At 43.4% G+C, this 15,281-nt stretch overlaps 1 protein-coding gene across 2 annotated transcripts in view; it reads left to right on the top strand.

Moving 5' to 3' along the window:
• The window catches only part of LOC112214487 (phospholipase C, beta 3 (phosphatidylinositol-specific)), a 101,747-nt gene that overhangs the window by 48,206 nt on the left and 38,260 nt on the right, over positions 1–15,281 (top strand). For both annotated transcript variants that reach the window (XM_024373263.2, XM_024373264.2), the window contains exon 3: positions 5,348–5,416. In XM_024373263.2, coding sequence (XP_024229031.1) covers positions 5,348–5,416 — 69 coding nt within the window. The remainder of the gene's footprint in view (positions 1–5,347; positions 5,417–15,281) is intronic.

The following is a 15,281-nucleotide window of genomic DNA, read 5'->3' as shown; positions in this document are numbered from 1 at the left end:
GTTACAGGTCTGTGAGAGCCAGAAATCTTGCTTGTTTGTAGGTGACCAAATACTTATTTTCCACCATAATTTGCAAATAAATTCATTAAAAATCCTACAATGTGATTTTTATGGAATTGTTTTTCCCGTTTTGTCTGTCATAGTTGAAGTGTACCTATGATGTAAATTACAGGCCTCTCTCATCTTTTTAAGTGGGAGAACTTGCACAATTGGTGGCTGACTAAATACTTTTTTGCCCCACTGTGTATATATATTTTTTAAAGACTTGAACATTTCAAAAGGCATGGATATCTGGACACTTTTGGATACAGAAAGCACCTTCTTCTCCACACAGCAAGGCTGCCCATGACCGCTGACATGGAGCAGTACCTCACTAGCTGATTTTCCTTTGTCTTATGCAGGCCTGCAATCTGAAGGTCACGTACTGTCAGTACCATAAGCTTGGACTGATAATTGAGGCTGTTCAGGCATGACACGAGGGGCTGGTATTTCAGTAACTTGTCAGCAAAAGTCTGGACCATGTAAGAGTCGAAACCCACTTCCAAAATGAGCACCTCCCTCTTGCCTCCCCCACAACAACAATATGTGTCTTATTTGGCATACAAGAAAACACATCATCAACATCAAACCAGACTCTTCTGATGAGAATGTTTGTGAATGTGTACTGTTGGTGAGACAAGGCGATCATGTCTAGGTGCTCATGTCTAGCTTATGTACAGTCGTGGCCAAAGGTTTTGAGAATGACACAAATATTAATTTCCACAAAATGTGCTGCTTAAAGTGTCTTTAGATATTTTTTTCAGATGAGATACTGAAGTATAACTACAAGCGTCAAAGGCTTTTATTGACAATTACATGAATTACATTGACCCTTCTTTTTCAAGACCTCTGCAATCCGCCCTGGCGTGCTGTCAATTAACTTCTGGGCCACATCCTGACTGATGGCAGCCCATTCTTGCATAATCAATGCTTGTAGTTTGTCAGAATTTGTGGGTTTTTGTTTGTCCACCAGCCTCTTGAGGATTGACCACACGTTCTCAATGGGATTAATGTCTGGGGATTTTCCTGGCCATGGACCCAAAATATCAATGTTTTTTTCCTCGAGCCACTTAGTTATCACTTTTGCCTTATGGCAAGGTGCACCATCATGCTGGAAAAGGCATTGTTCGTCACCAAACTGTTCCTGAGTGGTTGGGAGAAGTTGCCTCTCGGAGCATGTGTTGGTACCATTATTTTTTCATTGCTGTGTTCTTAGGCACAATTGTGAGTGAGCCCAGTCCCTTGGCTGAGAAGCAACCCCTCACATGAATGGTCTCAGGATGCTTTACTGTTGGCATGACACAGGACTGATGGTAGCGCTCACCTTGTCTTCTCCGGACAAGCTTTTTTTCCGGATGCTTCAAACAATCGGAAAGGGGATTCATCAGAGAAAATGACCTAGTCCTCAGCAGTCCAATCCCTGTACCTTTTGAGGAATACCAGTCTGTCCCTGATGTTTTTCCTGGAGAGACGTGGCTTCTTTGCTCCCCTTCTTGACACCAGGCCATCCTCCAAAAGTCTTCGCCTGACTGTGCGTGCAGGTGCACTCACACCTGCCTGCTGCCATTCCTGAGCAAGCTCTGTACTGGTGGTGCCCCAATCCCACAGCTGAATCAACTTTAGGAGACGGTCCTGGCGCCTTCTTCACAACAATTGAACCGCTCTCCTTGAAGTTCTTGATGATCCGATAAATGGTTGATATAGGTGCATCTTACTGGCAGCAATATCCTTGCCTGTGAAGCCCTTTTTGTGCAAAGAAATGATGACAGCACGTGTTTCCTTGCAGGTAACCATGGATTACAGAGGAAAAACAATGATTCCAAGCACCACCCTCCTTTTGAAGCTTCCAATCTGTTATTCGAACTCAATCAGCATGACAGCGTGATCTCCAGCTTTGTCCTCGTCAACACTCACACCTGTGTTAATGAGATAATCACTGACATGATGTCAGTTGGTCCTTTTGTAGCAGGCTGAAATGCAGTGAAAATGTTTTTGGGGGATTCAGTTCATTTGCATGGCAAAGAGGGACTTTGCAATTAATTGATTCATCTTCATAACATTCTGGAGTATATGCAAATTTCCATCATACAAACTGAGGCAGCAGACTTTTGAAAATTCATATTTGTGTCATTCTCAACTTTTGGCCACGATTGTACAGGTCCTTGTATGAGTGGCAACCATTAACATGTGTAACAGACTCCATTACATTTGACTCGTGCGATATACATAACGGATCATGCTTTGCAGGGTACCAAAGTGCTGTCGTCACAGACAGACAGACAGACACATGCGCACACAGGCACGCACACACATACAGCTTTCTCTTCCTCGGTTTAGTGAAACTATTGTGTCATGCAGATCAGGGAAAGTGCACAGTATCAAATCCATTGTTTGAACGCTTCCCCCAAAGTGTGCGCGTGTGTGCGTACATGTGTGTGTGGTATCCCACTGTCAAAATCTATGGTAAGACTTGAAAATTGCTGTCTAGCCATGACCCCCAACACATTGACAGAGCTTGAAGGATTATGAAAAGAATAATGGGCAAATATTGCACAATCCAGGTGCGCAAAGCTCTTAGAGAAGTACCCAAGAAGACTCACAGCTATAAATCTGTTACTACTAACCTTATCCATTAGTTACTTTAGTGGGAAAAGCATCAAAACAGCTTTGTTTAAATACAACTTGACCCACCTCCTCTATTCTTACAAGGAGGAAGTGATATTTGCCACTGATTATTAGAGGAAGTTCTGTGTGTGTATGGTTATAGGTGAATAGTTTGTGTCTATGGGAGGAGAAATAACTAGCTCCTACTTAAGTTATCACTTTTCCTAGTGACGCCATGTGACATTTAGTAGCTGCACTGATTGGGGTATATTTGTCTTAGACAGAGAGACCTCAAATCCCAAGACACACACACACACAGTGGTGTGAGAGGAAAGGTGTGGTCCCTCCATCATTGTTTTATTAGAAGGAGAAAGAACAAGGGAGGTATGGTTGGATGAGAAAGAGATCAAGGGAGGAGGAAGAAGGTGAGGGCTGAACTTTCTGGACTTTTCTGTTTCCAATCTGTGCTTTAGATGTCCTCGAGACATTAAAAAACGTTTCCACACATGTCCCACGTGTTGGCCACTCTGATTCTTCTTTCAGATATAAGGATATATGAATATCCTAGAAAATTAGACAGACACATGAGAGCAGGTCCTGTTTCAATGGTTCCACAGGAACCTCACAAATAGCAGACCTAAACACATGGAACTCCCACATGAGAAGCCACATTATAAAATTGATGGTTCGAACCCTGAATGCTGATATTAAACAGTATACCACGGGTATGACAAAATATGTATTTTTACTGCTCTAATTACGTTGGTATAATATTATATTATATTATAATAGTAATAAGGCACCTCAGGAGTTTGTGGTATATAGCCAATATACCATGGCTAAGGGCTGTATTCAGAGACTCCGCATTGCGTCGTGCATAAGAACAGCCCTTAGCCATGGTATATTGGCCATATACCACACCCCCTCGTGCCTTATTGCTTAATTAGAATACATCGATAACAATCCATTCAATTTGGAAAAGTTTAAAAATTGAACAATGTTATCTTTCTACCATCTGAAATATGTCTATCTTACAGGCCTACACATAGGTCTATTATTCCAGTGTGTGAACTATAGTAGAATGCTGTCACAAGGTAAAAATGCATTGAATAATACAGTCTAGCTGCAATGACTTTCTCTCTGTCCCCCTCTCTCTCGTTTTCTCCTTCTCTTTCCCTAAAATATAGTAGTAGTAATGATGGAAAAGGCTTACTATTACACACTGAGCCAACAACATGTACAGGCCAATATATACCTGGAATGTGTGCCTGGAACAAACAAACAGAGAGAGAGACCCTCTGTTACACAACAAGTCAGGACATTTGGAGGATATGTCAGCTTGCTGCATCACCGTGGAGTGTTTGTGGGCGGGTGTGTGTGTGACCTTGTGTGTGTGTGACCCAAGGGCCCTGGTATTTACATGGCCATTTAGATCTGTGATTAGTGGTCTCTCTAACACACATACTCCACATGTGGGATGGACTCTTGGCGGTTGGTTAGCTAGCGAGTCAGTTTCCGTGGTCTCCAGGGAGTCGTCATGCCGATGTTGTAATGAAACCAAGGCCTCTGGGAGAGGTGTGTGTGTGTGTTTGCCTCAGGGAGAGAATATAAATGTCCTAACGACCCAGAAGCATTGTCCCCAGGAAGTAACATTTACGCACAGGCCAATCAGGAACGACCGGCTGCACCAGAAACAAATCCCATTGGTCTGCTGGTCCTGACCTGCAACCTTTCATGACCGCTTTCCATCCAGAAAGATGTCTGGATGGAAAGAGAGAGGGAGGAAGAGAGGGAGAGTGAGGGAGTCAGAAATACAGTCAGGACGACAGCTTAACAGCACAAATATTTAGTGTGGCCTCGACTCTGTTTATGGTGCCCTTTACGAGGATGTTGCCCCCCTCTCTCTCCCTCCCTCTCCTTCTTTCTCTCCCTCCTTCCTCCTCTCCCTCCCATTTTCTTCTTTCTTTCTCTCCTTTCTTCCATCCATCCATCCTTATCTCCTTCTCCTTTCTCTCTCCCTCTCTTTCAATTCTTCCTTCCCTATTTCCTTCTCTGTCTCCTATCCCTCTTTCCGCCTGGTGTCCAGTCTTTCTCAGACCTACAACCTAGCCCCCTGTCAGTGTGACTCTGAACAGCCATAGAAGGTGCCCGGAAACCTCAAAGCTTATAGCTGCTCCACTTCACATACTGTTTATGTCTGAGAGAGGGATGAAAGAAAGATGAGAGGTGGGAGGTGGATGAGAGGATAGAAAGAAAGGGTCTGGTGTTGGAAGAAAGGGGAGGGGGAGAGAGGCTATACAAAAAGGTTGAGGGGATAGAGGAGGGATTGCATGAGGGACAGGAGGAGAGGGGTGAGAAATAATGGATGAAGGGTCGGAGGAGTGATTGAGAAGTAATGGGGTGAAAAAGAAGGCTTAAGTTCTGTAGTAAAAAGTATTAAAAGCTTAATTTCTATTTCACTCCTCTTCCTTTTCTTGTTCTATTGCTCTATCATTCTCTGCTTCTTCTTACTTGTCTCAGTGTCTGACGATCTCCCCAATCTCTCTCTGTATCTGTCTCTGTCTTGTCTGAAAAACTTTTTTCAAGCAATATATGTGGGACTGACCACAATGACAAGTATTAACATGCTTTATCTGTATCCCTTTCTGTCTTTATTTCTCTCTCTCTCTCTCATTCTATAACTCCATATGTCTCTCTTTTTCAGGAAGTGGAAATTCTTGACATTAGCCAGATAAGAGACACCAGAACGGGGAAGTTAGCCAAACTACCAAAGGTGGGTAACGTGTATGTGTGTTTTCATTTTCCGTTGCAAAATGTTTTGCTACATTTTGATATGGTTCTACGGTGTGCACTTTATGAATACGGCCACAACGATGATCCTATCACAGCTGTGGATAGAGAATACGTCATGGGATACATTTGATTTACATTACATTTGACATTTTGGAGAGTTCGATGTGACCAATGATTATACATACACTCGATGACTGATAGGTGGCACTGTGTTGAAACAACCGTGCCTCCATCTTGGCACTCCCCCACCATTGTAAACTGTATTTTGGAAGCTATAGAAATGCATTTATTAATGTCTGCATATATTTTTGCCACATTTGTTCTATTACAGACACCTTAATATATAGTACCAGTCAAAAGTTTGGACACACCTACTCATTCCAGGGTTTTTATTTTCTTTTTTACTATTTTCTAAATTGTAGAATAATAGTGAAGACATTAAAACTATGAAATAACACATAGGAAATCATGTAGCAACCAAAAAAGTGTTAAACAGAAAATAGATTTGATATTCTTCAAAGTAGCCACCCTTTGCCTTGATGACCGCTTTACACACTCTTGGCATTCTCTCAACCAGCTTCATGACGTAGTCACCTGAAATGAATTTAAATTAACAGATGTGCCTTGTTAAAAGTTAATTTGTGGAATTTCTTTCCTTCTAAATGTGTTTGAGCCAATCAGTTCTGTTATCACAAGGTAGGGATGATAAACGAAGATAGTCTTTTATCAAATAAAGTCCATATTATGTCAAGAACAGCTCAAACAAGCAAAGAGAAACGACAGTCCATCATTAATTTAAGACATGAAGGTCAGTCAATACCGAAAATGTCAAGAACTTCGAAAGTTTCTTCAAGTGCAGTCCCAAAAAACATCAAGCACTATGATGAAACTGGCTCTCATGAGGGCCGCCACAGCAAAGGAAGACCCAGAGTTACCTCTGCTACAGAGGATAAGTTCATTAGAGTTACCAGCCTCAGAATGTGCAGCCCAAATAAATGCTTCAGAGTTCAGGTAACAGATACATCTCAACATCAACTGTTCAGAGGAGACTGCGTGAATCAGGCCTTCATGGTAAACTTGCTGACAAAAACCCACTACTAAAGGACAGCAATAACAAGATACTTGCTTGGGCCAAGAAATACGAGCAATGGACATTAGACCGGTTGAAATCTGTCGTTTGGTCTGATGAGTCCAAATTTGAGATTTTTGGTTCCAACCGCCGTGTCTCTGTGAGACGCAGAGTAGGTGAATGGATGATCCCTGCATGTGTGGTTCGCACCGTGAAGCATGGAGGAGGAGGTGTGATGGTGCTTTGCTGGTGACACTGTCAGTTATTTATTTAGAATTCAAGGCACAATTAACCCACATGGCTACCACAGCATTATGCAGTGATACACCATCCAATCTGGTTTGCGCTTAGTGGGACAATCTTTTTTTTTTACAAACAGGACAATGACCCAAAACACACCTCCAGTATGTGTAAGGGCTATTTGACCAAGCAGGAGATTGATGGAGTGCTGCATCAGATGACCTGGCCTCCACAATCACCCGAATTCAACCAAATTGAGATGGTTTGGGATGAGTTGGACTGCAGAGTGAAGGAAAAGCAGCCAACAAGTGCTCAGCATATGTGGGAACTCCTTCAAGACTGTTGGAAAACCTGGTTGAGAGAATGTCAAGAGTTTGCAAAGCTGTCATCAAGGCAAAGGGTAGCTACTTTGAATAATCTAAAATATATTTTGATTTGTTTAGCATCTTTTTGGTTACATATCTTCACTATTATTCTACAATGTAGAAAATATTCAAAAGAAAGAAAAACCCTTGAATGAGTAGGTGTGTCCAAACTTTTAACTGGTACTGTATACTTTTAAATTATATTATGTGAGCTAAAAAATATATGAAAACATTTCCTTAAAGTATACTTTTTTGAGATTACTAATGTTACTTTCCCCACTGCAACAAAAAAATACTTAAATAAGAAAACAAATGTCCTCTCACTGTCAATTGCGTTTATTTTCAAACTTAACATGTGTAAATATTTGTATGAACATAACAAGATTCAACAACTGAGACATAAACTGAACAAGTTCCACAGACATGTGACTAAGAGAAATGGAATAATGTGTCCCTGAACAAAGGGGAGGTCAAAAGTAACAGTCAGTTTCTGGTGTGGCCACCAGCTGCATTGAGTACTGCAGTGCATCTCCTCCTCATGGACTGCACCAGATTTGCCAGTTCTTGCTGTGAGATGTTATCCCACTCTTCCACCAAGGCACCTGCAAGTTCCCGGACATTTCTGGGGGGAATGGCCCTAGCCTTCACCCTCCGATCCAACAGGTCCCAGACGTGCTCAATGGGATTGAGATCCAGGCTCTTCGCTTGCCATGGCAGAACACTGACATTCCTGAAATCACGCACAGAACGAGCAGCATGGCTGGTGGCATTGTCATGCTGGAGGGTCATGTCAGGATGAGCCTGCAGGAAGGGTACCTCATGAGGGATGAGGATGTCTTCCCTGTAACTCACAGCGTTGAGATTGCCTGCAATGACAATAAGCTCAGTCCGATGATGCTGTGACACACCGTCCCAGACCATGACGGACCCTCCACCTCCAAATCGATCCCGCTCCAGAGTTACATGCCTTCGTGTAATGCTCATTCCTTCGATGATAAACGTGAATCCGACCATCACCCCTGGTGAGACAAAACCGCGACTCGTCAGTGAAGAGCAATTTTTGCCTGTCCTGTCTGGTCCAGCGACGGTGGGTTTGTGCCCATAGGCGACTTTGTTGCCGGTGATGTCTGGTGAGGACCTGCCTTTCAACAGGCCTACAATCCCTCAGTCCAGCCTCTCTCAGCCTATTGCGGACAATCTGAGCACTGATGGAGGGATTGTGTGTTCCTGTTGTAACTCGGGCAGTTGTTGTTGCCATCCTGTACCTTTCCTGCAGGTGTGATGTTCGGATATACCGATTCTATGCAGGTGTTATTATACGTGGTCTGCCACTGCGAGTATGATCAGCTGTCAGCGCTGTCTTAGGTGTCTCACAGTACAGACATTGCAATTTACTGCCCTGGTCACATCTGCAGTCCTCAAGGCACGTTCACGCAGATGAACCCTGGGCATCTATATTTTGGTGTTTTTCAGAGTCGAAATGCCTCTTTAGTGTCCTAAGTTTTCATAAGTGTGACCTTAATTGCCTACCGAGTAAAGTTTCTATTAAACCTGGCGGTCAGACAGGGAAATGGTTTTACCATTCTTGATGGCATGATGTTTTGATAACCGTGTAAATCTCTCAAGGACAAGGTGACTTTAATCAATATATTTGGCTGTATTTACCCTCCAAAAATTAAGCACTACTTAGCTGCTAATTTGGCTATCATAAAGATCTACAAATGCCATGATGATCTGAACTAGACTGCCGAATCGAGAAAATGGTAAGACTATCTGGATTAACTATCTAATTTCAGCTAAGAAATAAAAATAAATAAAAAATCAAATTGTAGTAATGTATAAATTGGCCACATTTCTTTGAATTAACAATTCCGTGAACTGTCTTGTGCAAGATTTTATTTGACACAATACCTATTAGCAAAGGTGTCAGCTAAAGATGATGTGCAGGAGCTTGCAGGGATTTGTAGTTTTGCATGTCTTCTTTTGATGATAATTAGCATTTTCTAATCTGAGTGTAATTAGAGCCAAATTTATTGATAAAAGTCACCTGTCCGAGAGAGATTTACATTGTTATCAAAACGCCATGCCAGGGTAAGCCTACACAAAACACAGCCATTAAGTGTTTCTAAAATCCCCAACGGGGAAAATTAATGGTGGAAAAACGATTGGAACCATTTCCCTGTTTGACTGCTAGGTTTTATGGGTATTATGACACCTCCACTGTGGGGCTCTATGGAGGAGTGCCAATATGGCCGACCGGTGGCTTAAAAGCCTCTCAATGGCCAATACATAGCATCAGCAATCCAGGGTTTATATACATCATTGGATATGACACATCCTTGCTTCATACTGGTCCTCAGTGCAAGGTGTTGTGTAGAAAAGTGTTCCCTGTTTCCAGTTGCCACTCACTGCTTGTCTGGTTACGCACACACACACACACACAGGAAATTATGTAAGCAGAGACAGTGGAACAGGAAGTAGTTGATTAAGCTGTGGGCATAGGTCGCACTCAACTTTGCCCTTAACCACAGATCTAGGATCAGCTTCTCCTACGCCCAAGCCTAACCTTAATCACTACACGCTAGAATAGAAAACTTACCTGAGATGCTGTTTGCTTTGTTCTAAATACATACAGTATATATACACAGTGGTGCAACTTTCACTGGGGACAGGGCCACATTCTGAAATTGAATTGTTGTCCCCCCCAGTTTTATCATTGGAATGTGGTACAAAACGAGGCAACGATCTGCTTTAGGACCATGAGGACGCCTCCGAGCGGTCGGTTAGGCTGTTTACATAATGTTTCTGCTACCGTCTCTTATGAACGAAAAGAGCTTCTGGACATCAGAACTGGGATTATTCACCTCAAATTGGACGAGGAGTTCTTCTTCATTGAGTCGGACGCAAGAGATATACTGCAGACACCCGACCAGGCCCCGATCCCCGTAATTCGCTGGAGAAGGAAACTGAGATTTCGGGGCAAAAGATCAGCGTGACGTGCGAGGATCAGGCGACGAGTAGCTAATCTGCCCTTGCCCTCTGTTCTGCTAGCTAATGTTCAATCGCTGGAAAATAAATGGGACGAACTGTAAGCACATATATCCTACCAACGGGACATTAATAACTGTAATATCTTATGTTTCAGCGAATCGTGGCTGAATGACGACATTAAGAACATACAGCTGGCGAGTTATACACTATCAGCAAGACAGAACAGCAGCCTCTGGTAACACATGGGGCAGGGGGCCTATGCATAAGCTGGTGAACGATATCTAAGGAAGTCTCAAAGTTTTGCTCTCCTGAGGTAGAGTATCTCATGATAAGCTGTAGACCACACTATCTACCTAGAGAGTTTTCATCTGCATTTTTCGTAGCTCTCTACATCCACCACAGAGCGAGGTTGGCACTAAAACCGCACTCAATGAGCTGTATTCCGCTACAAGCAAACAGGAAAACGCTCATCCAGAGGTGGAGCTCCGAGTGGCCGGTGACTTTAATGCAGGGAAACTTAAAGCAGTTTTATCAGTATGTTAAATGTGCAACCAGAGGGAAAATTTCTAGACCACCTTTACTCCACACAGAGACGTGTACAAAGCTCTCCCTCGTCCTCCATTTTGCAAATCTGACCATAACTCTATCCTCCTGATTCCTGCTTACAAGCAACAATTTAAGCAGGAAGCACCAGTGACTCGGTCTATAAAAAAGTGGTCAGATCAACAGATGCTAAGCTACTGGACTGTTTTGCTAGCACAGACTGGAATATGTTCCGGAATTCTTCCGATGGCATTGAGGAGTACACCACATCGGTCACTGGCTTTATCAGTGACTGTACGTACATACCCCAACCAGAAGCCATGGATTACAGGCAACATTCACACTGAGCTAAAGGGTAGAGCTGCCGCTTTCAAGGGGTGGGACTCTAACCCAGAAGCTTATAAGAAATCCCGCTATGCCCTCCGACGAACCTTCAAATAGGAAAAGAGTCAATATAGGACTAAGAACGAATCGTACTATACCGGCGCCGATGCTCGTCTGATGTGGCAGGGCTTGCAAACTATTACAGACCACAAAGAGAAGCAGAGCCGAGAGCTGCCCAGTGACACGAGTCTACCAGATGAGCTAAATAACTTCTATGCTTGCTTCGAGGCAAGTAACCCTGAAACATACATGAGAGCATCAGCTGTTCCGGATGACTGTGTGATCACACTCTCCGCAGCCGATGTGAGTAAGAACTTTAAACAGGTCAACATTCAGATGGCCGCTGGGCCAGATGGAGTCCCAGGACGTGTACTCTGGGCATGAGCTTACCAACTGGCATGAGCTTACCAACTGGCAAGTGTCTTCACTGACATTTTCAACCTCTCCCTGTCTGAGTCTGTAATACCAACATGTTTCAAGCAGACCACCATATTCCATGTGCCCAAGAACGCCATGGTAACCTGCCTGAATGACTACCAACCCGTAGCACTCACGTCTGTAGCCATGAAATGCTTTGAAAGACTGGTCATGGCTCACATCAACACCATTATCCCAGAAACCCTAGACCCACCCCAATTTGCATACCGCACCAACAGATCCACAGATGATACCATCTCTATTGCACTCCACACTGCCTTTTCCCACCTGGACAAAAGGAACACCTACAGTTGAAGTTGGAAGTTTACATACACTTATGTTGGAGTCATTAAACTCAATTTTCAACCACTCCACAAATTTCTTGTTAACAAACTATAGTTTTGGGAAGTCGGTTAGGACATCTACTTTTTCCAGCAATTGTTTACAGACAGATTATTTCACTTATAATTCACTGTATCACAATTGCAGTGGGTCAGACTGGAATTGTGCCTTTAAACAGCTTGGAAAATTCCAGACAATTCCAGAAAATTATGTCATGGCTTTAGAAGCTTATGATAGTCTGATTGACATCATTTGAGTCAATTGGAGGTGTACCTGTGGATGTATTTCAAGGCCTACCTTCAAACTCAGTGCCTCTTTGCTTGACATAATGGGAAAATCAAAAGAAATCAGCCAAGACCTCAGAAAAAAATGTAGACCTCCACAAGTCTGGTTCTTCCTTGGGAGCAATTTCCAAACGCCTGTAGGTGCCACGTTCATCTGTACAAACAATTGTACGCAAGTATAAACACCATGGGAACATGCAACCGTCATACCACTCAGGAAGGAGACGCATTCTGTCTCCTAGAGATGAACATACTTTGGTGCGAAAAGTGCAAATCAATCCCAGAACAACAGCAAAGGACCTTGTGAAGATGGTGGAGGATACAGATACAAAAGTATCTATATCCACAGTAAAACAAGTCCTATATCGACATCCTGAACGGCCGCTCAGCAAGGAAGATGCCACTGCTCCAAAACTGCCATAAAAAAGACAGACTACGGTTTGCAACTGCACATGGGGACAAAGATCATACCTTTTGGAGAAATGTCCTCTGGTCTGATGAAACAGAAATATAACTGTTTGGCCAGAACAACCATTGTTATGTTTGGAGGAAAAAGGGGGAGGCTTGCAAGCCGAAGAACACCATCCCAACCGTGAAGCAAGGGGGTGGCAACATCATGTTGTGGGGGTGCTTTGCTGCAGGAGGGACTGGTGCACTTCACAAAATGGATGGCATCAAGAGGAGGAAAATAATGTGGATATATTGAAGCAACATCTCAAGACATCAGTCAGGAAGTTAAAGCTTGGTCGCAAATGGGTCTTCCAAATGGACAATGACCCCAAGCATACTTCCAAATTTGTGGCAAAATGGCTTAAGGACAACAAGTCAAGGTATTGGAGTGGCCATCACAAAGCCCTGACCTCAATCCCATAGAGAATTTATGGGCAGAACTGAAAAAGCGTGTGCTAGCAGGGAGGCCTACAATCCTGAGTCAGTTATACCAGCTCTGTCAGGAGGAATGGGCCAAAATTCACCCAACTTATTGTGGGAAGCTTTTGGAAGGCTATCTGAAATGTTTGCCCCAAGTTAAACAATTTAGAGTCAATGCTACCAAATACTAATTGAGTTTATGTAAACTTCTGACCCACTGGGAATGTGATGAAAGAAATAAAAGCTATATTAAATAATTGTACTATTATTCTTGTACTATTATTGTACTATTATTCTATTATTATGTACTATTATTCTTACATTTCACATTCTTAAAATAAAGTGGTGATCCTAACTGACCTGAGACAGGGAATTTTTTACTAGGATTATCTTTCATTAATTGTGAAAAACTGAGTTTAAATGTGTTTGGCTAAGGTGTGTGTAAACTTCTGACTTCGATTGTATATTATCTCCCCCCCACTTCTATAACCAAAGTTGCATCCCTGCATATGCATACAGTATAACGTTTATATTATAAACAGAAGTATAGAATGACAAGATCTTATAGAGCAGGACTACCCAACTGGTGGTCCGCGGGCCAAATATTTGGCCCCCCAAGTTTTCTGGAAATGAGATACACGTGATCTTATACAAATGTAAGCATGGTTTGAAATGACTATGTTTTAGTCAAATATTATACACTGCTCAAGAAAATAAAGGGAATACTAAAATAACACATCCTAGATCTGAATGAATGAAATATTCTTATTAAATACTTTTTTCTTTACATAGTTGAATGTTCTGACGACAAAATCACACACAAATTAAAAATGGAAATCAAATTTATCAACCCATGGAGGTCTGGATTTGGAGTCACACTCAAAATTAAAGTGGAAAACCACACTACAGGCTGATCCAACTTTGATGTAATGTCCTTAAAACAAGTCAAAATGAGGCTCAGTAGTGTGTGTGGCCTCCAAGTGCCTGTATGACCTCCCTACAACGCCTGGGCATGTTCCTGATGAGGTGGCGGATGGTCTCCTGAGGGATCTCCTCCCAGACCTGGACTAAAGCATCCGCCAACTCCTGGACAGTCTGTGGTGCAAAGTGGCATTGGTGGATGGAGCGAGACATGATGTCCCAGATGTGCTCAATTAGATTCAGGTCTGGGGAACGGGCGGCCCGTCCATAGCATCAATGCCTTCCTATTGCAGGAACTGCTGCCACACTCCAGCCACATGAGGTCTAGCATTGTCTTGCATTAGGAGGAACCCAGGGCCAACCGCACCAGCATATGGTCTCACAAGGGGTCTGAGGATCTCATCTCGGTACCGAATGGCAGTCAGGCTACCTCTGGCGAGCACATGTAGGGCTGTGTGGCCCCCCAAAGAAATGCCACCCCACACTATGACTGACCCACCACCAAACCGGTCATGCTGGAGGATGTTGCAGGCAGCAGAATGTTCTCCACGGCGTCTCCAGACTCTGTCACGTCTGTCACATGTGCTCAGTGTGAACCTGCTTTCATCTGTGAAGAGCACAGGGCGCCAGTGGCGAATTTGCCAATCTTGGTGTTCTCTGGCAAATGCCAAACTTCCTGCACGGTGTTGGGCTGTAAGCACAACCCCCACCTGTGGACGTTGGGCCCTCATACCACCCTCATGGAGTCTGTTTCTGACCGTTTGAGCAGACACTTGCATATTTGTGGCCTGCTGAAGGTCATTTTGCAGGGCTCTGTTAGTGCTCTTCCTGCTCCTCCTTGCACAAATGCGAAGGTTGTTGCCCTCCTACGGCCTCCTCCACGTCTCCTGATGTACTGGCCTGTCTCCTGGTAGCGCCTTCATGCTCTGGACACTACGCTGACAGACACAGCAAACCTTCTTGCCACAGCTCCCATTGATGTGCCATCCTGGATGAGCTGCACTACCTGAGCCACTTGTGTGGGTTGTAGACTCCGTCTCATGCTACCACTAGAGTGAAAGCACCACCAGCATTCAAAAGTGACCAAAACATCAGCCAGGAAGCATAGGAACTGAGAAGTGGTCTGTGGTCACCACCTGCAGAACCACTCATTTATTGGGGGTGTCTTGCTAATTGCCTATAATTTCCACCTGTTTGTCTATTCCATTTGCACAACAGCATGTGAAATGTATTGTCAATCAGTGTTGCTTCCTAAGTGGACAGTTTGATTTCACAGAAGTGTGAGTGACTTGGAGTTACATTGTGTTGTTTAAGTGTTCCCTTTTTTTTGGAGCAGTGTATATGTTTGGGCTTCTTGCGCAATCTACAAATTATTTGTTATTATGTTCCGCCCCCCTGACCATCCGCTCAATAAAGACT

This window comes from Oncorhynchus tshawytscha, linkage group LG15 (genome assembly GCF_018296145.1).
Source record: "Oncorhynchus tshawytscha isolate Ot180627B linkage group LG15, Otsh_v2.0, whole genome shotgun sequence".
Classification (NCBI taxonomy): Eukaryota; Metazoa; Chordata; class Actinopteri; order Salmoniformes; family Salmonidae; genus Oncorhynchus; species Oncorhynchus tshawytscha.
The sequence above is the reverse complement of the archived record's forward strand: the minus strand, read 5'-3'. Positions and strand labels throughout refer to the sequence as shown.